The following is a 22,505-nucleotide window of genomic DNA, read 5'->3' as shown; positions in this document are numbered from 1 at the left end:
AGGATACGGAAAGTTAAGTTTCATTTTTATCGAAAGTAAACCTCTCGTCCAGCAACTCATATTCCGCCGCTCGCAGATCAGCTGTTGCCCAGTTACGCTAGTGAGTAGGGATACGGAGGTTCTGTGGTTGAGGAAATGTAGTGCCAAAAGAAAGCGCGGTCTGACGGCGATGTAAAGCGGTGTGAATTTTACCTATACAACGTATACTTGAACTTATGTAAACATTTTTAAGTAAGCCTTGTTTTAGGTGGTTAATTTCGCTTTCTTTCTGGACCCCGTTCACTGCAGTACAAAGCTGAACGTCTGGGCTGGAGCGGCTCGGTACTTCTCCAAACTGAGGCTGTGCTGATCGGTGATTACGGTTGGGAACAGATCGACTATAGATATGTACTTTATATGACCCCACTTCAAAAAACCCGAACTATCCCTTTAAAGGTTACCATGTTGATGTAATGCTACTATTTGTTACGACAACAGGTGGGCAATCTCACATATTGCACCTTTAAATATTAGCATGTTTAAATACAGTTGGTTAATTGCTGCATAGGCTTTTACACTGTGCATAAATACTGATTGTCATATGCTTTTGCATAGCCCCATAGCTCTGGTTTTGTTTTGGTCAAATCAACCCTACTTACTTCTAGTGAGTTTTCTCCCCAATCATACACAGCACTCATACATGCATTAATACAGGATATATGCATAAGCTACACTTAGGTGAAAAGCACTGTGTCAGTAGTCTGATATGCACTTTACTGTAAACCAGGCAATACATGTTAGTATATAAAGGCAGTGTTTGTATCACTTGGCTCTAAACTACATTCACAGGCACTTTAATCACCACCTTATCCTTGACCTTTCTTTTGGACAGGTGTTTCTTTCAGAACTAGCTGTCCAGAGTGTTGTAGTTGTCTTTGAAGTTTTTCAGCTCCAGGAAGTGTCTGGGCCGCTTGCTGCGCTGCTGCATTGAAGTGAGGTAGGTGGTTTGGGTGGGGGAGGTGGAGGAGCTTGCAGGCTCCGTGGTGCTGGTCAGGTCTTTGGCTGCAGACTGGTGGTGCTGGCTCGGAGAGCCGCCGCTGCTGCGAGACTTGACGCTAAAAAAAAAAAAAAAGAAAACAATGAGAGAAGCAGATTGTTCCCGGCACATAATTAACATTCCATGATGGGATTAGGATAAACGGAAAAGCTGTGAGTTAAGGATGTTTACTCACATGGAGGCCAGTTCAGTTAGAGCCTCATGATACTTTAAAAACTCAGCTTCACCGAAAGGCTGCGGAAAAAAACAGGCATGAGAGACAAATATTAGAACGTTTTTCAGTTTAATACAATCTTCACAACATGGTAAAAAGGAAAATCATGGTAACCATAAGATGCGTTCGTGGAGCTTTTAAAAAGGCACAATATGTAAAAATTGGCCACCTGTCCAATTCATACTCAAATAGCAGGCAGGACATCACCAGAGTAGCTGCTAACTGTAGCTGCGCTTAGCTAGTTAGTTCAGTTAGCTGTTCAGTTAGCAGTCCAGACTGGGAGCTCGGGGACCAGGGGAGTGTTAGTGTTTTCACTGCTAGCACCATAGCTTTGGTAACTTCAATAGATATCTCTGCAACGCAACACAACACAGATGTTACAATGTCAAAACTGCTATTTGTTCACGTTCTGCTGATCATTTTAGTTAATTTTTTATAATGTTTTTATCTTAAATTCTTACATATGGCCCCTTTAAGAGTTAAACTCAATCACTTTCAAGGTGCCTAAACCCAAGATTTCCACACTCTTGAAGCCTTTATCATAACATCTAAATTGTAATAAACTCCAGTTAAAGAATAATTATAAAATGGTATTCAGTTTACCAGCTGTTTTCATCAACTTTGAATGTGTGATTTGATCATGGTTATTTAACACTTGCTGATTTCAATGCTAGGAGACAACAAAGAAATATGAGGATGCTAATTTCATTTAAATCATTAAGACATTTTTGATTTACATGGGTGACTGTATGAAAGAAACACCATATTATGTTGGAAACCGAGTATTTAAAGTCAGGCACACTCTTAAACTCAACGGAACGGTGCAAATTTAGCCAACTTTTAAGACCTTGTTTGAGCAAAGCAGAAAGATATAAATGAGTAACAATTAAAAAAAAGCCAGTTCACATATACAACATCATGTGCTACTATCGATATTTATGGTACTAAACTTCTAGGCACTGTTGGATCTTTTCCAACTGATGTCCAATAAACTCTTGTTGTTATTAATTCAAATAAGAGACTGTGTACAAAACAACACAATATCATCATGATATGTTTGATCCGATCATATATCTCACTGACCTCTGCCCCATGTCGTGCTTTATTGTACCCATCCAGCACCGTGTAGACAAGGGAGCTCACGCTGTCTCGTAAAATGTAGTTGGAATTCCGCAGCTGTAAAAGCCAGGTCCGAAGTCTTTTACCGGTCACCGCTGTGGACGTCCCGCCCAGCTCACGGAAAGGGAGATCTATTGACAGAAATGACAGTGGGTTTGTAACAGTGGGAAAAGATTAACAACAAATAAAGCAAGTTAAAATCAACAACAGCTTACCAATGTCTCTGATGGCATCCAGTGCTCTCATCCTGTACAGGTAGTCATAGGAACCTGCAACACAGAAATGGATTCTTGGAAAAGCTGCCATAAAGACTACTCATGAAGATACTTTCTGGCTGGAATGGTGTGTGTGTGTGTGTTTGTGTGTGTGTGTGTGTGTCTCTAACCAGGCTGCTTTAACCGGTCATCGTCTGGGGACAGCAGACGAGGCTCAAAGTGGATTTTCTGGACTTGGCACAGTTTGGCTTCAATTTCTTGTCTCAGCTCCTACAGAGCAAGCGCACAAGAAACACCCAGCTGTAATATCATAGTTTATCAGCAGAACACTGCACAGCATCACTGTGTGTGAGTGTGTGTGTGTGTGTGTGTGTGTGTGTGTTACCTTAGGAGCATTGTGGCCAATGGGGACATGTGGTGCTCTCCGGGACTTCATGGCAAACCGCATAATTTGTCTTTTCACAAAGATAAACAGCAAAACAAATACCTAGAGGACAGTCAAGAGTCAGTTACGTGCAGCTTTTCAAAAGCTTTTTAGCATATTGAGTGGGATGCCAGGGAATGATGAACTGAACCAAATAACCAAATAAAACTCACAGAAAATACTAAATATATGAATAATTAAATGAAAAAAGTAACATTTCAAAGAAATCATACTGAACTACACACAAAAAAGAACATTATTACATTTATTAAAAGTGAACCAACAAAACTACATATTGCACCTTTAAACATACTGGATAATAAAACACATGTGGTCAAAAGTCTCACATAGCACTATGATTGACCTCACATTTACACAAGGCAAAATGAAGGTTTTGAGTCTGTGCTTTGTTATTCATCATCTTACTGTTCCTGTAAAATATCCAATCCAACAATATAATTTGTTTTGAAGAAGAACTACCCGAAGACACTCCAGTCACTTGTTAGTTCACAGCAAATACAGTAGCTTAAATGTATAACAGTGGTGGTGAAGTAATCAGATGATTATCAGTAGCTGTGTTAACCTGGGTTAAATTGTGAAAATGAGAAAAAAGATTTGCTAAGGACTGAAAACATTAATACATTTGTTCTACTATGTAAATTAAATACGGCACGGTGTGGTAAATTTAACTTTAATTTTGAACTTTTGTTTTTAGAAACTGGTGTGTAAGTTAAGCCACAGTGGTCATAAGACAGGCTGTAACTGTCTATGTTTATTTTATAGTCGCACTGTTTCTGTGTCGTTGTCATTACATTAACGTTAGTGTCATCGTGAGCTATGACTTAAATATGACTTGAATAAAACGCAGTTACAAAGTAAAACAGACTCACCAGACTTCCAAAGGCCATAACAAGCACCACATTAATGCTCGACAGGCGGGACTCATTCTGCATCCTGAAAGTTTTCCACTAAACTAACCCGACGTTAAAGCTGGCTAAACAACGGTAAATAACGTCCAGCCGTTGATCTTTGAAAGGCGCACCGTTTCATTTAGGTTGTAGTTTCTAAAACACATGAAGCTAACGTTAAACGGAAGACATTAAAAAAGGGAACTAAAGTGAAGTGAGGTGCTTTTGGTCGTTACATGTCGCTGCCTGGGTTTGTTGACTTCCGCGTAAGTCACGTGAGCGCTGAGGACCGGCGTGACGTCAGTCTGACGTTTTCTCTAGCCTCTTCTGCCACCTGCTGCCTTCACAGCGACCCAACAAACAAGCAAACAAACACATCAGCAAACAGCAGGCCTTGTGATCCATTTCACAATCGGAAACGCTTAGTTTAGTTGTTTCACAACGACAAAAAAAGGAAAGAAAAAACTGTAACAACAGTAATACCATTACCAACACAGACATAAAAATGAATAATAAAACACCTATCAAACGAGGTAGCAATCTATCTATCTATCTATCTATCTATATTAAAGTCAAATCATATTTGTCTCAATAGCCCATTCAAAACGACACGAGTTAAACCAAAGTGCTTTATAGATACAGGCAAAAGAAAACAAGGTCGATGATGCAGTCAACACAAATCATGCAAATGCAGCAAGATGAAATCAATGAGCTATGACGCTTCTCATTAAACATCCATGTTTCTAATTCCTCTCATGCACAATCATCTTTTTCCTGTCATTTTATAGATTTTATCCTCTTATTTTGTATTGCTTTATATGATATCGCCATTTTTTATTGCTTTTAGTTTCTTTTGAAATAATAAACAATATTGATATTTTGTGTTTTGACTGTTGAGTGTTCATTCATTTGATATTGTCTTCCTGAGGCTCTGTCTGTCAAACCACTTTGTGGACTTTGCTTTTAAAGTTGCTATGAAAATAAAGTTATTTTACTAAGTTACTTCTTTTTATTGTAAGAGCCCATTTAAAAGTAGCAATTTAAGCATGATCAAAAGAGATGGGCCTCGAGCTGTGTTTTGAGCAACTCAGCTGAGGGAGCATATCTGATGATCATTAAATTGTCCAATTCTCCGGTTTTCCCATTCTTGCAGTTTATTTTAATGTTGCTTGGCTCAGTATTGGCAGCAGACTATTTATATCCACTGTGACCTGCTGATTAAATGCCATAAAAACTGCCCTTTCTCACAACACTCGTGCTGTATCCTACACCCTTAAGAATGAATTTAACCAGCGTGTCTGTGTGAGCAGGACAGTGATTTGCATCCATCCTGCAGAGACACTGAGTGCCATTCTTCTGTCAGGGACAAGGGTGGGTGTCTGTGGAGACGTAGCTGCTGGAGCTATTTACCCCTACTCACAGAGTTATCTCTGTCCTGAGAAGAGCATGCAACCTAGCAGCCCTCTGTCTGTACGGCTGATCATTGATTGGGTCATTAGGACACAAAGGCTTGGCCTAATATTTCCGACTCAGTCTGCTATGACTTTTGACAGGCACAGAGACATGTGAAGACATCCTTTACTTAGTGCTGCAACAAGCTGATTTGGTAACCACAGTTTCCTTTGTGTCAACGGAAGGCATCTGCAGGTGCGTGCGACAAAAGCAGTGCTTGAGCCTCTCGAACAAAACTGTAAGTACTGCTAATGTTTTGTATTTTATTTCATACACATCCATCTACTTTCTCTGTTTGTGCATTTGTGATTCAAAGGCTGTTTGTTCACCTTCCCACTCTGCAGAATCCATTTTTCCCCTCACACAATTCTTCTTTTTCTTTTTCTAAACCTAATCAGCCATCTCAGATACTTTTCTCCTTCAGTCCACATTACAGTCCCACGGACTCTCAACAAAGTCCGCCTGCACTTGAGTTCTGTTTTGCTGAACATAATGTCACCCAAGAGCCGTACTTTTAACAATATTTATCCCTTCAGGTATGTAAGGGTCCGCATGAGGTCTTTGTTGTCTCTGGCCCCAATTAAAGGTGCTCTGTTATTATGTATTTTGATACCTGTCCGGCCCGGATGATTAGACTCACGTTTTGCCTGAGGTGGCGTGATACCAATAGGCAGTGTCGGGAGAAGTCATTCTTGTTTTTCGTTTCACACAATTATCTGAACTGTATCTCTTCTCCCTTGAGCAATGAAATGCTGATGCGAGATGGAGTTTGAATATTCTGTAGGGCGTGTACATGAGCTGGTGTGTGTGTGTGTGTGTGTGTGTGTGTGTGTGTGTGTGTGTGTGTGTGTGCGTGTGTGTGTGTGTGTGACACATTGAACTGTAGTCAGGAATGCTACCCTGTGAGAAGAGGAAAAGAGGGAGAGAACAACAATGGGAGGGGGAGGAGAGAGACAGAGACAGACACAGAGAAAGGGAGAGAGAGAAAGAGAGAGAGAGGAAGAATAAGAGACAGGACGAGAGGATAAACCAGTGTGGCAGGTTTACGTCACTGTACACAGTCCATCATGCAAAGCTGATGGAAAGAGAGAGAGACAGACAGACAGAGAGAGAGAGAGAGAGAGTGGAGTTAGGAGCTGATGTCACTACAGAGCGCTGCCTTCATTATGAATCAACACAGCTATGAAGGATAAGGACAGAGGACAGAGGAGGTAAGGTGCATGTGGAACTGGATTAATAAGATGATCTGAATGTGTATCTTCGTATTCTGCTCAATCGGAGTTTAAAGTAAACAGTGCGGTGTTGCCCTGGTTACCCAGATGGGAGGCTTTGTGACCTAGCAGAACAGGTGTTTCTGTAAACTGACACTCAGACTCACCTGCACTGAAAAGCACCTCAGAGACTCCCAAAAGCCTAGACTTGCTTGGTATGCTTCATATTTTTATCCAGGCAGCGCTCCTCTAATTCCCCTTGTCCTGTTTGTTGTGTTTGTATGGTGAATCCACAGCTTACTGTATTTGTGTTTAATGTTAGTACAAACAACTGGATCCTGATTCTGACTTGATTAGTGATCAAAGATGGTTTGCTTGTCGTGTGAACTCAGATATCCCTGATGAGCCATTGTCCATCAGCAATGCTATCTTTCCCTCGGCACGTTGTATGTAAATCAAAGTGACTTTGTTCTCATCTTCGTCCAGCTTATCTGATCGCTTCACCTGAATCAGTTGTTACAAGGTTTCACTCCAGACTCTATGAGAGAGATACATGCTGCCCAGAGACTGATTGTGGCACTTTAATGCATTGTTTTTTCCCCAGGTGGATTGCTGTTAGGTGAGTTCTTCCAGTTTTCGGTTCAGGTTTAGCTGACGATGACAGGTAGTCATGAGTATGTTGCCTGTGTAAACAGCCGCTATGATATGTGTGTACAACAGAGTCCACATTGTTCTGTAAATGGTCTCACCGAGTCATTGTGAGGGGAATGCTTTCAGTTCTCTGGTTCTCAACTTCTATCTTTTCCTGGTCTTATCTTTTTTCCATCTCTACGTTCACTGCCCACTTTATGCTTGTCTGCTGTGTCCTGAACTGCTCTGTGATTCTGTTTGACCGTTTCAAGGAGCCAGAGCGACCACAATCCACATATCACAACATTCCAGCCCGATCCATTCTGAGGATGGAAATTTGTACTTTTTTTTTGCTTGGCAGGCAATGGCAGCTGTTTGCTGAAGTCGTGCATGGAGACAGAGCAACAAGAAATCAAGAAAGAGGGGAGCTCAGAGAAGGAATCACCGGGAAATCATCAGGAGGATCGCTAAAATGTCAATTGTTTTAATGCAGGATTCGTTTCTAATGAGAGGACTCTAATTCTGCAAGCATTCAGAGAGACTTCTTCCAGATTGCAGGCTGAAAGACAGCTGCTTGGAATCGCTTAAATATCAAGTTCATTCTTCCGCTCTCTTTTTGGGATTTGGCACTCTCCAGGTGGTCATTAAGTTTGTTTACTCTCAGACAATGGACTTGTCCTTGCTCCCTACTCCGGCGAGTGAGTACAACAAGCAGAGGACAGAAGCGCGCTTCACTGTCCGCTCAGCCAACTCTCCCTCCTACAGTCTGACTCGCAGGTCAGCTGTTAGGAAACCCAGAGGTATTTTAGAGGAGGAGACTGGGGAAGTCAGAGGCAGAGAGAGATGCGGGATGGACACTGGCGCAAATGGTACCAACAAGGAGGAGGACCATACAGCCACTGGTTATCAAGTCAGGGGTCAGAGTTGTAGGGGTGTCAAAGGTCAGCGTGAGGAGAAGGAAACATCAGGTCTGAAAATGTCTTCCGAGCTGAACCAGAATGGCTCAGCAGAAAAAACAATCACAGAGTTGGGCACTGCTAACCCTGCGTCTGAAAGCCGTGGCAGGACAGATTTGAGGAGAAACAACCTGTCAAGTAGAAGTAGGAGTTTAGATTGGACAACAGGGGAAAGAAGCCCTGATCGGGGCAGAAAGGGATATATATTGTCAACCAAAAGAGGAGGGACTGGAGGCTTGGATGAAAAAGGAGTTGAAGGCGGGAGGGGCAGGGTGATGTCTTCAGTAGAGTATTATAACTCTGCAAGAACAAGTAACGTTGCTCCAGAGGGTCAGATGTTGGACAGAGCCAGTAGAGGTCATACTCTGCCTTCTAGGTTCAGGTCCCAGCCTCTGTTAGGACCCAAAGGAGGTCAGAGTATACAGGAGCGAATAGAGAAACTCTACGGGTCAACTGGTGTTGGTAAAACAGAGGATGGCAACAAACCGAAGGACTTCTCCACACAGAAGTCATATGAGAGGGCATCTGGGGGAACTTTCCCCAGGCGTTTCTCCTCAGGAGAGAAAAGCGACAGCCTTAGTCCAAAGCAAAGCAGGAGATCATTCACCTGGACAGAAAAAGACACCTCAGGTTCTGAGAGTTATCTTTCTCCAGGGACGAGTAAGACCACAGAGAGTTTGTCGAGGGGACAGCGGCAAGGACAGACCCAGAGCAGGTATTCAGAGGGAAGCAGACAGTTGGAGGATATTGGCACTATGTCTCTGGATAGAGCAAGGAGCAGGTACACTGTCGCAGCTCAGATAAGATCTTCGAGGGCTGCACAGTCAAACGCTTTGTTAGAAGAAGGGAGATCAGATTTGTCTCGATTGAGAGAGCAAAGAGAGGGTGAAAGTAAGGATCAAGGCAGGGCGAACCATCCAGAGGAAAAGGGCAAGGCTAATGGATTAAATAAGACATTCAGAGACAGACGTGGGTGGCTAAAAGAGCAGGAAAAAGAGAATGAGACTGAACTAAAGAGTAGCAGCACAGATGAAGATGTGTTCGAGTCAAACCCACAGAAAAACAAGATGAAAACGATTGATAGAAAGAAAGTCCTGGAGAAGTCGTCTGTGTCCACTGCAGCCAGCGTGAAAAATAAGATCCATCAGTTCGAGGCTCTGACACAGAGATCCCAGGGTTTGGCTACAGGACAGGTCCTGATGCCCAGACGGGCCTTTTCTGTTCCAATGCAGCTCAGCAGGGCGCATGATGGAGTGAAAAAGAGTGGGTCAGCAAAAGCAATAGGTGGATTGAGAGACAAATGGGACAGTTTGAAAGAGGGAGAGGAGGAGAAGGAAGAGGAGAAAGCAACAGGAGCAGGAAAGAAGCTCAGCTCTGGGAGATCTTTATCAGTGGACGAGGTTGGGCTAAGATTGGCGAGGAAAGAGAGAGAAGGGAATGATTTGGTTGAGAAAAAAGAAAAAGATACAGATAATGTAAACAATTCTGCTGAAGATTTTGATAAATATTCCAGACTCAGGAGCATGCTAGAAATCCCACTAGATGGAGGATCTCAAAGACGCCGTACAAACTTTTACATCGACGAAAGCCCTGAGGAGGCAAGCAAGAGCTCTCCGTCCTCACTGCCGTCCAACTCCAGTGACACCTCTGCTGGTGTACAGAAAACTACTATTGTTACTTCACCAGTTAGTGATGAAGACAAAACTCCAACAAATACTCCAGACCACTCACCCTTTCGTTCGCCTACTGCACAACCGGAAAACCCCACACCTGCTGCAGGGAGTGAAAAGGGAAGCACTTCCGTCCTCACACAAGCAGCTAAAACTCCTGATCAAGAATCCTTGCTTCTATCCTGTCCCCTCGCCACTTCGTCCAACAGCGACCTCCCCGATCTCATCTCTCCTGATATAAATCCAAACAGGAAGAAGCAAGTGTTGGACCTCGATGCCTGGGTTGCTGGCTTGAACCCAAATATCAAGGTCTGGAATGACGATGATGATTATGAGGATGATGATGAGAGTACACAGAAGGATGAGGATTCAAACTATGATTCGGACTCTGGAGAGTCCTCAGTGACCGTTACCAGTCACATGAGCCAGTCAGATCGCAAGAGCTTCTGCGTCAGGTGGGTGCTGTTCATATCATCAGATTTCTGTTTTGATGGAAGTGTTCCTCCCAACAATCAGTGAGAGCTCTCAACTTTTCTTCCCTGTAGTCTTTCAGACCTGTGTAACTTTGCTGGAGTTGACTATGAGTCAGAGAACGACAGCGATGAGTGGCAGCCTACGAGCCAGCGGACTGCTTCACTGAGCTCCGATGTGTCGGCCCTGTCTTACGTGTCTGTGATGCCCAGTGAGGAGCTCGACAAGCTGCTGGAGGATGTCAGGGGCCTGGGGGACAACAACCTGCAGGTACGCACAGGCATCAGGAACTTTTTACAGGCTTTGCTGTGGTTTTTCAGCAAATCATTCTCTGGCTGCAGTTGCACTTGTCATTTCAGTGGGCCCTCAACATTTGTCTATGTATGAGTTAACAGGAATACATTACATCTGTTACTGATATAACTAAAGATATTTTTACTCATTAGGATGCAGATTATCTGTTACACTGAAGGGCTGTTCGATTTTGCTTGATTATACTGTTGAAAATGAAGTAACCTTAGTTTTTGACATCAGGACAACATGCTGATGATCCTTGAACAACATTAATTTTGCTGTTTAAGGAACAACTCAAACCAAGAGATATCAGATAAACCCCGAAGCACACCATATGACCATGCTAAGGAAAGCTCCTGCTTCAGTATATAAACACATCCTCGGCTCAGATGTAACATTAGCGAGCTTAATTAGCTAGCCACTCAGCCCTGAGTAGATGCACACTTCTGCCTGTGCAGCGATACTGTTGGGCATAGTCCCAGAGCAAAACAACATTAAAAACTAAAATAGATAAACAGCAGTACAGGTAAGAAAAAAATATGGATTTGGGGATTTTGAGCTGTCTCTTTAATCTGACCTTGACCTCCTTGGACAAATGTCTTTGAATTATCTCAAAAGAAGGAAGCTCCACCTGATGGTCAGAGATGTAAACACAATTGCATATTTACATTAAAAAATAGATAAAACATGATATTGAGGTCACACTGGAGGCTTAGGTAACTCTAGATCCAACAGATGTACAATCCAAGGTTCATATTCAGCTTGGAACCAAAGTCATCCGCCCTTCTTCCACATGGATAAGACACATTTCTTTGAAGAAAGCATATGTGATATTACAGCCAACAGTAAAGCATCTTTCAGAACCTTTATTCAAATCATCTCCCCCACTTCCCCATCTTTCCTGCTCTCATTTTTATTTTGAAATGTGAAATAGATTGTTCAATATCACCTGAAGAGTCTAAATTCTTGCTCATTCTCTCTACCTCTTCTCTTTGCAGGACTACGATGATGTGCAGGTGGTGGTTCTCCATAAAGACGTGGGAGTGGGACTGGGCTTCAGCTTGGCAGGAGGCGTAGACCAGAACAAGCCAGTCACTGTGAGGGAAAAACACAGCCGCTTTCTCCTGAAACATACTGTATCTAAATGCGTTGTCCTCAGTCTCTTCATGTGTCTCTTGACGTCTTCTTCTCAGGTTCACAAGGTGTTTCACTCAGGTGTCGCAGCCCAGGAAGGCTCCATAAGGGAAGGGGACCAGGTCTTGTCAATCAATGGCACATCGCTGTGTGGCTACATCCACTGGGAGGCCCTGAGGGTCCTGAGGAGGGCAAAGTGTCGGGATTTGGGGGTGGTGGTCCTGAGGAGGGGAGGGACCAACAGTGCCTGTAATGGAGGAGCTCAGACAAATGGTCCTGGACCGACACAGGCTGAGGCCACTGAGACAGGTAAGAGGTCAAACTTAATTTAAAAGACTGAGTGAGTTAATCGGCAGAAGTTGAAAGTGATTAACTGTGTTTTTTGCTGCTTTTGCTGCTCTGTCAGGTGAGCTCCTGTGTGTGCGTCTGGAGAAGAACAACAGGGATCTGGGCTTCAGCCTGGAGGGAGGTGTGGGCTCCAGTCAGGAGAACAGACCACTCACTGTACAGAAGATCTTCCAGGGTGAGAGCTGAAGCTCAGCATTTTAGAACTGTATGCAGGGATTTGAATTTCACACAAAACTCACATAGGTGCACATAAAATACACTTTAAGGTCAAAAGTATGAAGAAAACCAGGCTCAGTCCACATGTACATGGGTATTTCTTTTTAACTAAATATTAAAGTTTGGATAAATCCTTAGGGGGCAAAGGTATACAGAAACAGAGAATTCTGTAAAGGAAGACTCAGACATGTTTGCTACCCAGTTGGCAAGTGTTTTCGGACTATGTGTTTTGTCATATCGTACCGGAGTATCTAGGCTTGTACATTGATGGAATGGCTGATATAGTGTCAATATTTAGAGAGGCACAATCAGATATCCCAGATAGCAAAATTCGACCAGACACATGTATCTGGTCTGGTATAATTGTGGAATGATAGCACTTAGGTGCTCCACTCCTATTTGCCAGATCTGAGCCACAAGCAGGCCACAGCCTGGCCAGATGTCAGCCAATAGAGAACCGCATAAACCAAAGCTGGCCATCGGTCTAGTCATTCATTCATCATTCCATGTGATATTTGTTATCTGAGATTTTGCTGTCATGAACTGATACCACAATGATGAAAAAGAGAGTCAACAGTGGCTGCTCACAGTGTTTCAACAAAAACAGCATTATCCAGGAGGGTTCTGTGAGGAGCAGTCACATATGCCTGCCTCATAGTATTTTCTGTAGGAAAGCAGACACAGAGTATACAGACTGCTCCCTGTTTACACCAGCACACGCATGTCTAGTGTACGTGAATGGGCCTTCCAATACTACTTTACAAACTGATTTTCCAACAGCAATAAACTGATATGATGATCTTTCCCTAACCTTAACTGAAGTGAATCCCAATGATTAATTTTCCTGGTGTGCTGTTTTTGCCTAAATCTAACAACAGACAGGACAAGAATCCTTGATTCTAGCATCAGAATCTTCCACTCTGTATGGCTGCCGTCCTCCCCAACCACCTCCCTGCCACTCAAACACAGTTCATAAATGTAGTGTTTCACTCACTCAGAGAAGCGTGGTGCGGGCACAATTACATTAGGTCGAAAGTCATCCTGGGTATCAGGAAAAAAACTGAAGAATTCATGTCCGTGCACACGAATCCTATAGATGAAATGTCACGATTACTTCACAAACTGCCACGATACCTGAACTTTAGTCTTATGTAACTGCGGAACATCTCGTTCGAAACCCATGAGCTTTAACATAACAGCTCTATCAGCCTCCATTTTTTGACAAGTCTTCCCAAAGCATGCAGGGATTTGCTGCCGTCAGCCACAAGTCACACGAGCGTCAGTGAGGTCAAGCACAGACACTGGGTCATAAGGCCTCGCATGCTGTCTGTGTTTCAGTTGATCCCACTGGATGCTGGAGGAGGTCAAGGTCAGGGCTCTCTGCAGGCCATTGAAGCTGCTCCATACCTAACTCAGAAAATCATATTTATGGACCTGATTTTATAGAATATTACTGTTTACTGCAGCATAAAGATTTTCCCTAATTTAGAGCTCAAACTATTAAAAAGCCACAGATAAACGATTCAGTCGTGGATGTATTCTATAATTCTATTGCCAAACAAAGTGGGAGAAGAAATTCATTTTAAGGACCTAATGTTTTGGCTATGGTGGTCCTGGTATTCTTTGTCAATAGGTAGATAAAGACAAAGACGTATATCAATAACTGTACATCATGGCTGCTTCGAGGTGACTTCTCTTTTTAAATAAAAGTAATCTTTTGAATGTTCCCTTCAGGAGGTCCTGTTGACAAGGTGTGTCCTGGTGATGAAGTCCTGGAGATCGAGGGTATGAGCATGGTGGGGATGAGACGCCTGGAGGCATGGACATTGATCAGAAAACTGCCCTCTGGGCCTGTGGACGTGGTGCTGCGACGCCCTCTCAAACATCCGGAAACATGATGATAATTAAGGTGCTTGACGCACATCAAACTTCAGACACTGATGACGGACAAGAGACTAAAAGCCATCCATGAGCAGTGACTAAGCAGAGTTAAGAGAGCTATTTGGGCCTGATGCCAGTTATTTTTTATAGTCATTATAACAACGCCCTAAAGGAATTATAATCTCGGACTTCCAGGTCAAAAGTGTGCATCCTTCTTCACTTTATCTACAGAGTTACATCTACCTCAGGGCCTTGGATATTTATGTACCAGCCAGAATTAAACTGCACTGACGGCTCATACATTTATCAAGTGAACCGACCTTTGTAACCGCTACAAGATACTATGTGTTACCTGCAAATGTAAACATAAACATATGTTTTAATATATTGTGAATAGAAACTAACTGCATTTAGAGTTTATATTGCTTTTTAATAAATCCTAACTTTGAGTGATGCTTCCCAGTCTTATGTCCAGCAGAGGGAGACAGTGTTATTTGCTTACATCTTTCACACACATTATGAACACAATAAACACAAATCACATCCAAAATAAATGCAGATCAATATACGATGCTTGAAAATCTGATGTTGTAGCTCATCATGTAAAACACTGGCACACATAATCCAGAAAGTAGATCAAGGGCCAATCCCAATACTACAGGTGCCCCTACCACTCCGCCCTCCATTTTGTGCCTTCAAGTCTAGGGGTAGTTGTCTTGGTTTTTGTTAGGATCGAGGGGTTATAAAAACTCTGTTGTCTCAATGTATTATGTATCATTATAAAAAACAATCGCTGCAAGTTTGCAGATGTCTCTCAGTGTTGCATTTCACCCCATTTAAAGGCATCTGACGCCCAAAATTCCAGCAGTCCAGCAGCGAAGTTGCGGCCTCTAGCCTTAAAAGCACAGCTAGTGGCCAGATAATGAAGCAATGATCTTTTTCACTAGATATCTTGATTGATGAGTTGAAGTTGTAAATGAACTGGGAGCATCCATGCTTTTGTACCTCCATCGGATAAATGGCAAAATGTCATTGAACTAAAACCAGTAACACATGAGAAATCATCAGCTGAAGATGCCATGTTGCCATGTTGACACATGAGGGTCTTGAAGGGTCGTCCCATTAAATAGGAGGATATTCACAATCACAATGCCCTCCAACTCTGTTGTGAGGGACAAGGGGTCACTCCAAAACAAGGCGTAGGGATAGAAATTTAGAAATGGGATATCTCTCTTGACCCCCATCAAGGTGCTTTAATTTGGCAGCAGCTCTTTTTCTATTAAGTCTATAAAATAATCCAGCGCACTGCTCAAGCTAAAACAGGGTAAAACAGTTCTTATCTTAGAACGCAAAACAAATTTCAGCAAGCAGCAAGACAACCCAATGTTACGAACCTCCTTTTGCTTACATATGATCTATCTGTGTTTCCTACGATAAACAGTATGGGACATTAAGGTGCTGTATGTTATCTATCCATACGCACAGAGAAAAGCCCTCGTGACAAAGCGGATGAAAGCTATCTGTCCTTTTTATTACCAGACAGCGATACACCTCAAACGCAGATGTGATAAGATATCAAACCAGCTGTTGATGTAACTTTTGCAGTCTCCATACTGTGTCAAAGTTTATGTTATGGAAAGATAGTCTCTTCATTTTCACTCAAATCTTTACATTATAACCTACGATGTCGACACATTCTTTCACCCCATGCATGTGCCTCGCTGATCAGCAATTATACTTCTCCCTCAGCAGTTATTATGGTTATATAATTTCTAAGAAGTACAGAGTTCACTGTGATCAATTATCTTATTCCCAGAACCTACAGGTTTAAGACAGGCTATATTAGGCTTCCATGTTGTCTCTCACATGGACCTGACACAGATGACTTAAAGAGTAAAAAAACCTAAATATAGATGCAAATTTGTGATTAACATCTGTGATTGATTACATACGATTCTCCCCCTGTGCTTTATTGCCCCATGCTATGTTCAGTCAACATGTAATCACACTGTTCTTTATGGCCTCTGTTAATATGAGCAGCGTCTGGAGGTGTGACAACCCAATAAATGAGTAATAGTGTTTGAGCAGCTGTGGAGAAAGAGAAGGGAGAGCGGGGGGGATACAGTGCACAGGTCCTCGTGCGCTCAGGTGGAAGTTCATCATCACCTCCTTCATTGGCACCACCACACACATCAGCTCCTGGACAGACAGCTGCTCTGTCTGACAACAGAGACAGGGAGTTCAGCGTGAGATAAGAAGAGCGATCTGACCCCAGTGATGAAGAAGCTACGAGCTCTGAGAGTGAGGAACGCTCTGGTGCGCGAGTGCATGGCTGAGTTTTTGGGAACTTTCATCTTGTTGGTAGGTGAGACTCGATGAGTTGGCCTTTTTGGCTTTGAGGGTACAAACAAGATCCATGCTGTTTAATGTTCATTTGGAATTACTGTAAAACATTTTTATTTTTTTTCTTATTTCTGAAAGTTTTTTTGTTAGTTTTGAGGACACTGAGTACATTTCAGTGTGAATTGAAGGTTCCTTTTATTAATTAAGAAAAGGAAAATGACTCCTGCACACTGTCCATCTCACTGATGAATGTTCGAGTACTGAAATGTTGTTATCAATTAACTTAATAGCAAGTGAAGTGGACAGTGTGTGAGAGTTTTTTCCCTGATTTTGTTGGACTTCAGTCTTCTCCTACGCACCTTTCGACCCTAAGGTGTGCAAAAGCTGCACTCTATTAATCAATAAAAAAAAGAAAAAAGACTCTTGTAAATTGCTGCTCTGAAGTTGCATTGTACTGCTTTATTTTTCCATAAATCAAACTACATGCAAAGATCGTATATATGTTTTGGGCTCTTTTATCTAATATTACTCATTTTAAATGTAACACTTGAAGCCCTTGTGCAGTTTTGGACTGACGTCACATAGAGACAGCTTTCAAAAATCCAAATATAAATTGTAAACAAACAAGGTGATATTTGGATTTACACAATGCTTCCAGTATTAGTCATCGAGTGGTCAAGATTTCTTGAATTTATTCATTTACGATATTTATTTAGTCATATGTATACAAATATTAACGGACTAATAACATTTTATTATATTTAGATTATCATGATCCAGGTTGACTTGACATGATAGTCCTGACTCCACGTGACATCATTTCACTCGCACATCTGACTACAGCTGACTACTAAAGTTTTAAGGGCCATCAAAGGTTTTTTCTGGCATTAATATTAACAACTCATTTTATTGTACCCCTGAACTGCAATAAACAGATAATAAAACAATAGCTATCAGTGATTCATAGACAATTAAGTTTCATCAGAAGAATTCTGCGTACCGTGTGTGTTCCCTCTCATCTGCAAGGCCAAATTATAGATTTGTTATAAGGTCATTTAGATACGCATGCCCATTACAAGGGCGAAGTTAACAGGTTAATGAGCTAATTACATTTTCAAAACCTCAAACTGATCTCTAATAAGACTCCGTACTGTTTGTTTAACTGCTGCGTGCAGCTCTTTGGCTGCTCCGCCGCGGCGCAGGTGAAGACGAGCAGAGAGACAAAGGGCCAGTTCCTGTCAGTAAACATGGCCTTCTCCGTGGGCGTGATGTCGGCCATGTATCTCACCAAGGGCATCACAGGTAAAAAATGGACATGAACTTCTTTTTGTGATCTATTAACTTAACTGTCTTCAGTGACATCCTCAACAGATTAACAAACAGTAAAATACACAATGTCAGGATTCACTTTACTGCCTCACACTCTGAGTTATGACTTTTCCATTACTGCATTACTGAGCGCTCCAGATTTATTACACTAATGTCTGGTGCTCTCTGCAATGAGGCCTTATGCAGCTTCTCAAGGTCTTCACTGACTGATATCCAGCTCACTATAATAACTCTTAGTTGGCACACTATATGGCTACAAATAATATGAGATTTCATTACCTTCCAGTCTCTCTCTGACTGTAATTCACTCCTATTGTCTTCTTCCTCTGCTCCCACCTCTTTTCTTTGCAAGGTGCTCATCTGAACCCGGCAGTGAGTCTGAGTTTCTGTGTGCTGGGACAGGTGCAATGGGGAAGGCTGGTGCCCTACTGCCTCTCCCAGCTGCTGGGGGCATACGTGGCGTCAGCGCTCGTCTACCTGGTCTACTATGGTTAGTCATTCGTGCCCCTCAGACACTTCATCAGTGACAGGGAGACGGGTGATAGCTCAAGGAAAAGACTTGAATACCTTGGTGTTTCGCTTGTTAACTCAATGACCTGACCAACACTGGTCTATTTCATAGTACCATGTTGTTATATGGATAGATTGGCTATTTTATAGTTGTAGTGAAACTCCTCTTGTTTTTAGATGTGTCTTGCACTCCAGAACACTTTTGCAGCATAGGGCGAAGTCAAAATTTAGAGCTTCAAAAATAACGGGCTCCAAGTTCCTACTTGCCAACCTTGAGACCTCTAAAATTTAGAGGATTTAAAACCTAAGCGGGGGTCTTTCCCAAACAAAAACAACAAAATAATAACCATTTTTGTGTCACATCTAACTTTTGATTCTCAGAAAACCATGCAGAATAACTGATCCCTCTGGCGTGAACGAGTCTCTGGCATACACTTATTTTCAGCAGTTTCATTAATAAATTCATTTGTTGCCCCTGTCCCATTAGAGAGTCTGTGCACTGCCCTGTGTTTGTCAGCCCCTCGATAATGATTGATGTTGAAGCGCACAACATGATTGACAGAAAAAGTGAAGTGGCAGATTTGATTAAATTCATTCCCCTTTCCTTTAAAACGCTCTGTAAGAAGTACCAATTCTTCTTTCTTGGATGTCTGAAATTTGCTTGAGTATGTGTGAAGAGCGATAATTTGCCATTAATCAGGAGTTTCCCAAGTAAATTGAAAAGGTTGCTAAGTACTCCCTGGGTACGGACATATTATAGACCCCCCAGTTCCTCCTTTGTATGAGCAAGGCCAGAATTAAAGTGTATCTTTGGAGTCGTTTGACCCTCTTTGTGGTAATTTTTGTCTTGGTCTCTGCTGTCATTCTGTGTCTTTTCGTAGTCTTAAATTTACTTTTGCAAATAAATGTTTACAACAGATGCTCTGACACCTGGGCCCTTGTGCCTGTGCCCAGTAGGCCTATTCAGAAATCAGTCCATGCTTATCAAACAATACTCTTAGCCATCATCAATACACCAAACACCAATGTCTTCAGAGTAGCCAGTAATGGAATACCTTAGATATTTTGGATTATCTAAGGAAAATACTGGAGGAAGAATTACGGATTTCCTTAACTTTTTCTGTGTATGTATGTATGTATGTAAATCTATCTGTGTAGTTGTTTGCTACATGACTCTGTTTCTGTATCAGATGCTATAATGGACTTCAGTGGAGGAGATTTGACTGTATATGGCCCAAATGAGACAGCGTCTATATTTGCCACGTATCCCTCAGAGTACATGACTTTAGGCAGAAGTTTCCTTGACCAGGTCAGTGGGAGGATTTGTTTTTGATATAATTAAATATTTCAACAGCTGTTTCTTCAGTGAACTTATAAGTGCTGCATCTGTACTTTCGTCAGGTCGTGGGCACTGGCATGCTGATGTTGTGCATCCTGTGTTTGGGTGAAAAGAGGAATACCCCGGCTCCCGCAGAGCTGATCCCTCCGATAGTGGCAGTGATTGTCCTGGGGATCTCCATGTCAATGTCCGGTAACTGCGGCGCTGCAATCAATCCTGCGAGGGACCTGGGGCCGCGCCTCTTTACCCTGACTGCCGGCTGGGGCACAGAGGTTTTCACGTAAGTCTCTTATCTTTAGCCACATATACATTATCTACCACAGTACAGATACACAGCAATAAAAAAACACATTTCAAGGCAGATAAAGTAAGGACAGATATTGCTTTCAAACTCTTCTTATGACATGTGAAGAGTGACATTGTCTACCTCTCTTAGAGGTCTGTGACCTTTGGTCAAAATGTAAGAGGTTATCAGAGATTAGAGTTGTTTTCTGCAAATCAAAGGAACATGAAGTGTCAGCTTGTTACTGAACATCTGAGTATGACCCAGTGTGAGCCTTCGCCTGATGAGATCTTATAACCCTATGGCTATTCAGTGGATCCACAGCTGTTAAGTACTATTTGAACTTCTAATCTAATCGATTAAAGCTGAAAGGAGTGATTCTTGACCACTAGGAGGCAGAAAAACTCCATAACATAGAGCTGTTTGTTCCTGACCCCATGGGTTCAATTGGCATTCATTGCCAGGTCAAATCACTTTGCATTAGTCTCAGGTGTTTATCAACTCCAGCGCCGATTGGCTGTGATGGAAACATGGATGAACACGTTAATTTATGCCCGTCTGTCGACAAGTGTTGAAGTTAAAGACACTGGCACATAAACAGTTTTCCATCCGCCTCTTTTCATGTAGCGCTCAAACATTGTTCAGTCTGCTTTGAGCTGGAAAAAGTAAAAACTACAAAACAAAAAGCTGTTTTTCTGTCATTCATGCTTGTTTCTACTGTTCCCTGTCTCCATTCGGTTTCTGACATTGAAAGTACACCCTGAAAAGAAACAAAAAGAAACGTGTCTACTGGCAATTGGAAAAGAGCGAATTGCCCGTTTTTAGCAGGTTTATCTGCCTTTAAAAGTGGAAACAGACAACCACCACTGTCGCAGACCACTGGGTCGCTTTCTGTTTCCCTGAGAGCAGCAGCTACCTACAACACAGGGCAACAAAGGAGTTTATGCTTTCATTTAGTCCATAATGAAGAAATAAAAGCAGATAGAAATGGTGCCAGGCTGTCTGCCCGGCTGGAACACCAGCCTTGATGTTCTTTGGAGATTTTGTGCCTGGTAGTAGACAGAATTGCATCGATTTTTTTACAGGAAATGTTGACATTATTCTGTTGCCATTGCGTTGTGAGGTCAGCCCCTTCTTCATAATGATTAAAAGGTAAAAAATAAAATAAATCTCTCTTTTACCAGTTTACAAAACCTCCATTTGTGCTAATTGTGGTGTACAATCAGTGGGTTCGTCTGAGCATGTTTTCTGAAAGTAGCAGCTTCTGCTTGCGAAAAATCCAGCACGGAAAAAGGATCCATAGAGCTGCAGAGTTTGGTGATAATTCTCTGTGGGTTTGTCACTGCGAGCAGTACTTTCACACAAATACTGTCAAGATAAAACTATTGTTTGATGTCACTTTAAGGAAATATAATAAGACAAATCTCAGTGGCTAGAAAATAAACTCATGTGTGTTGTTAATCTGCCCTCCAGGTGTTACGACTACTGGTTCTGGGTACCCCTGGTGGCTCCACCTATAGGAGGTGTGATGGGCACTTTTATGTATCTGATTTTCATCGAATGGCACCTGCCTGACCCGGACCAACCTGACAACGACTCCGCTCTCTCCATTAGCGAGACAATAAAGCAGCCCGGCCCGACGTGGGAGAAAGATGTGGAATTAAAGTCTTCACATTTCTAAGTGTTACTGTTATAACATACATCCCGCATGACAAAGCTGCTGTTAGCCTCCCCGTTTAAAGACAGTAATGTGGTTTTAGATTGTTTTTGAGAGGGCAGTTGTGAACACGTGAGTTTAACCACTGTTCAGACATGCACACATCACACCACGGATTTATTATTAATAAACTCTGAACTATGAACTGAACTTCTACTCACAGCCAGTAGAGGTAGAGGCAGCTGAAAGAGATATTGATTGAGTGTTAATGCTGTTCACATTGATGCCTGTATTATCCAGAGTATTGATTTATTCTCTGTATATTATATTACAGAGTTGTATTTACTGTTTATGAAATGCCTTGATCACTATTGAGGACATGTTAAGCTGATTTAATAAAACTTTGCTCTAAAAAAATAAAACATTGATATCTCTCTTAACTACAGTGATGATAAACGTGGGGTTACGGGTCAGTATCATTACGGTAAATGTTTATGTTTCATTTATATATATTTTGAAATCCTTACAGAGTATATTACTTTGCTGTATATTTTGTATTTTTTCATGTTTCATTGTTTCTGCCTGGTAGTTACATGCATGTCTTTGACCGAATGTGAGGAGAAGAGGGTCACTTCAGGGAATCAATTCAGAACATACAGCTCTCCAACCTCTGGAGATCCACATTATGATTACCTGACTCATTTCATCAGCGTTTTAGATTGCGTCGGTCTCTCCAGTCCGTCTGGGATGCACTCAAGAGAAGATTGTGAAATAGGTTGATTGCAGAGTAATGACGTGTACACAAAGGTCAAGACTGTATTCAATTGGTGGTCTGTGACATTGACAATGTCACAAACGGCACGTG

General features: G+C 42.1%; 3 protein-coding genes across 6 annotated transcripts; 2 read left to right on the top strand and 1 right to left on the bottom strand.

Moving 5' to 3' along the window:
- Window positions 1-321: 321 nt before the first annotated feature.
- On the bottom strand, window positions 322-4,188 carry ltap1 (lipid transport auxiliary protein 1). The gene is made up of 7 exons (XM_030392512.1): window positions 3,899-4,188; window positions 2,970-3,071; window positions 2,755-2,854; window positions 2,585-2,638; window positions 2,334-2,500; window positions 1,212-1,270; window positions 322-1,094 (listed from the first exon to the last, which is right to left on the bottom strand). Exons 1-7 carry the CDS (start codon window positions 3,959-3,961, stop codon window positions 887-889), a joined length of 753 nt encoding a protein of 250 aa, XP_030248372.1. The 5' UTR covers window positions 3,962-4,188; the 3' UTR covers window positions 322-886.
- A 1,102-nt stretch (window positions 4,189-5,290) lies between these two features.
- On the top strand, window positions 5,291-14,628 carry LOC115567962 (uncharacterized). 4 transcript variants are annotated; one of them, XM_030394930.1, is made up of 7 exons: window positions 5,291-5,606; window positions 7,482-10,290; window positions 10,381-10,576; window positions 11,599-11,697; window positions 11,794-12,043; window positions 12,141-12,257; window positions 14,033-14,628. In XM_030394930.1, exons 2-7 carry the CDS (start codon window positions 7,877-7,879, stop codon window positions 14,194-14,196), a joined length of 3,240 nt encoding a protein of 1,079 aa, XP_030250790.1. In that variant the 5' UTR covers window positions 5,291-5,606; window positions 7,482-7,876; the 3' UTR covers window positions 14,197-14,628. The 4 variants fall into 4 exon arrangements, with proteins under 4 accessions (XP_030250790.1, XP_030250786.1, XP_030250788.1 ...); XM_030394926.1 differs by having other exon boundaries at window positions 5,292-5,606; window positions 7,571-10,290; XM_030394928.1 differs by lacking the exon at window positions 5,291-5,606 and adding an exon at window positions 6,259-6,579 and having other exon boundaries at window positions 7,571-10,290.
- A 128-nt stretch (window positions 14,629-14,756) lies between these two features.
- On the top strand, window positions 14,757-22,062 carry aqp10a (aquaporin 10a). The gene is made up of 6 exons (XM_030394931.1): window positions 14,757-16,540; window positions 17,698-17,824; window positions 18,204-18,341; window positions 19,552-19,670; window positions 19,763-19,980; window positions 21,457-22,062. Exons 1-6 carry the CDS (start codon window positions 16,457-16,459, stop codon window positions 21,662-21,664), a joined length of 894 nt encoding a protein of 297 aa, XP_030250791.1. The 5' UTR covers window positions 14,757-16,456; the 3' UTR covers window positions 21,665-22,062.
- Window positions 22,063-22,505: the final 443 nt, after the last annotated feature.

The sequence above is a fragment of the Sparus aurata genome, chromosome 17 (genome assembly GCF_900880675.1).
Source record: "Sparus aurata chromosome 17, fSpaAur1.1, whole genome shotgun sequence".
Lineage (NCBI taxonomy): Eukaryota > Metazoa > Chordata > Actinopteri > Spariformes > Sparidae > Sparus > Sparus aurata.
The sequence above is the reverse complement of the archived record's forward strand: the minus strand, read 5'-3'. Positions and strand labels throughout refer to the sequence as shown.

Bases quoted from the DNA above. Each gene is read 5' to 3' on its own strand.
- ltap1 (XM_030392512.1), bottom strand. From the start codon at position 3,961: ATGCAGAATGAGTCCCGCCTGTCGAGCATTAATGTGGTGCTTGTTATG. The intron at 2,639-2,754 runs GTTAGAGACACA...TCTGTGTTGCAG, and splicing joins TGACCGGTTAAAGCAGCCTG to GTTCCTATGACTACCTGTAC. The intron at 2,501-2,584 runs GTAAGCTGTTGT...TTCTGTCAATAG, and splicing joins GGATGCCATCAGAGACATTG to ATCTCCCTTTCCGTGAGCTG.
- LOC115567962 (XM_030394930.1), top strand. From the start codon at position 7,877: ATGGACTTGTCCTTGCTCCCTACTCCGGCGAGTGAGTACAACAAGCAG. The intron at 11,698-11,793 runs GTGAGGGAAAAA...TCTTCTTCTCAG, and splicing joins ACCAGAACAAGCCAGTCACT to GTTCACAAGGTGTTTCACTC. The intron at 12,044-12,140 runs GTAAGAGGTCAA...CTGCTCTGTCAG, and splicing joins GGCTGAGGCCACTGAGACAG to GTGAGCTCCTGTGTGTGCGT.
- aqp10a (XM_030394931.1), top strand. From the start codon at position 16,457: ATGAAGAAGCTACGAGCTCTGAGAGTGAGGAACGCTCTGGTGCGCGAG. The intron at 16,541-17,697 runs GTAGGTGAGACT...TGCTGCGTGCAG, and splicing joins TGGGAACTTTCATCTTGTTG to CTCTTTGGCTGCTCCGCCGC. The intron at 18,342-19,551 runs GTTAGTCATTCG...TTTCTGTATCAG, and splicing joins CGTCTACCTGGTCTACTATG to ATGCTATAATGGACTTCAGT.